General features: G+C 37.0%; 1 protein-coding gene across 5 annotated transcripts in view; it reads right to left on the reverse strand.

Moving 5' to 3' along the window:
- The window catches only part of LOC117958568 (immunoglobulin lambda-1 light chain-like), a 5,753-nt gene that overhangs the window by 488 nt on the left and 3,606 nt on the right, over positions 1 to 1,659 (reverse strand). For 3 of the 5 annotated variants that reach the window (XM_034895033.1, XM_034895029.1, XM_034895032.1), the window contains 3 exons: positions 1,283 to 1,608; positions 933 to 966; positions 63 to 183 (listed from right to left, as the gene is read on the reverse strand). In XM_034895033.1, coding sequence (XP_034750924.1) covers positions 63 to 183; positions 933 to 966; positions 1,283 to 1,608 — 481 coding nt within the window. The remainder of the gene's footprint in view (positions 1 to 62; positions 184 to 932; positions 967 to 1,282; positions 1,609 to 1,659) is intronic. The other 2 variants (XM_034895030.1, XM_034895028.1) reach the window with 1 other exon arrangement.

Genomic DNA, 1,659 nt, shown 5'->3' on the forward strand with positions numbered 1-1,659 from the left:
CTGGTTGCTGAACAGCGGTGCTGGTAGAGATCCCAGTGGTCACTGGACTCCCACCAGCCAACCAGCTCACATCTGCAAAAGGCCCAGACTGACTGGACAGGCAGACCAGAGACGCTTTGTTGGACTGGAGCTCAGCACTGGACGGAGGGAAGACTGTCAGGACAGGAGGAAGGAGACTGGAGCCTGAAAACACACACAGGGCATTAATCAAATAACTAGAAAACAAATCAATGACACAAAGCATGACAGAAACAGATTATATTATCAGTTGTGTTAAGAATATAACAAAAACAGTGAAGTACATGTAAGAGGAAAATCCAGGTATCACTAACTTTTTTAATTTTGATTACTTCAGTATCATTTTCATGTAGGAAACTAATTCATAAAGTGCCCTTCTGTGTTTTACAATATGGCATTTGAAGTATAACATGAGAATTCCAATCACTTTTAGAAATGACGGTATATTAGTAGGCTAATAACTTTTCTTTTGTGAGGTCTACCTATCATTAATTTTTTTATTTACCAACAATGATATTCAGGTAAAGTCAAAAATATCCTTATATTTTTGAAGGTTAGGAAGTGATCACTACTAGCAGTAATTTATTATTAATATCACAATGTCAAAAAAAAACTACTAACAGATTATGAGTTCTACAATATTCAACAATCTTGTAAATGTTGCGCAACTATCAAAAAACTTAAGAACATTTGCACAAAATATTAAAAAATATTATTTATCATTTGCACATCGTTCTTTTGCCTTCAAACACACAGCCTGATATTGCAGCATGTGTACAAATTCAATCTATTACTCAATGAACAAAATGTTAAACATCTAAACAGTGGGCAACATATACAATTATTAAATCATCTTAACATGTATAACATATATCAAAGTGATCCTGTTTTATTTTCAGTTAAAAAGTACTTACTTGTTACAATCAGCTTGGTGCCTTGTCCGAATACCACAGTGATTCAGTTTGTATACATGGCTGTACAAAAACCTCCTGACTCTCGCTAATGAGGGGGGTGGAACTGAAACAACCTGTTGATACCAACTTTCACTCTCAACATTTCATTCACTTCCTCAGTCGGATTATATTCCAAAACACTGCTGGATTTGTTTCAAAGCCTCTTGTCTCTTCAGATGAATTCATGTAATGTCTTTCAACGTTTTGTTTCAGTTTTTCTGACCTGAATTGTTTGATTTTGTTCAGAATTCATAAAAGCTGTGGTGAGTCTCATGTTGAGGTTTTTGTCACAGTGTGAATCACTGTGATACAGCTGCAGAAGCAGAGTCATCCCACGTCTGGCAGTAATACTGAGCAGAGTCTCCTGTCTCTGTCTGCTTTATGATGAATTGATAATCAATGTTTGATGAAGATTTAGAGTTGAATCGGTCTGAGGAGAATCCTGATCCAAAGCTGGGTGAACTGTGAGAATGATAAAATCTGAGAACATACTGAGGAGCTTCACCAGGAACCTGTTTATACCAACTGACATAGTTTCTGTCATATCTCTGAATGTTGCAGTGGAGAACAACCTCTTGTCCTGTAGGAACTGTGTGGACAGCAGGCGTCTGGGTCAGCACTATCACTGCATCAACATCTGTCAACATATAGAGAAAACACATGAGTGAAAGGTTTCTGTGTGAAAATA

The sequence above is a fragment of the Etheostoma cragini genome, chromosome 15 (assembly GCF_013103735.1).
Source record: "Etheostoma cragini isolate CJK2018 chromosome 15, CSU_Ecrag_1.0, whole genome shotgun sequence".
Lineage (NCBI taxonomy): Eukaryota > Metazoa > Chordata > Actinopteri > Perciformes > Percidae > Etheostoma > Etheostoma cragini.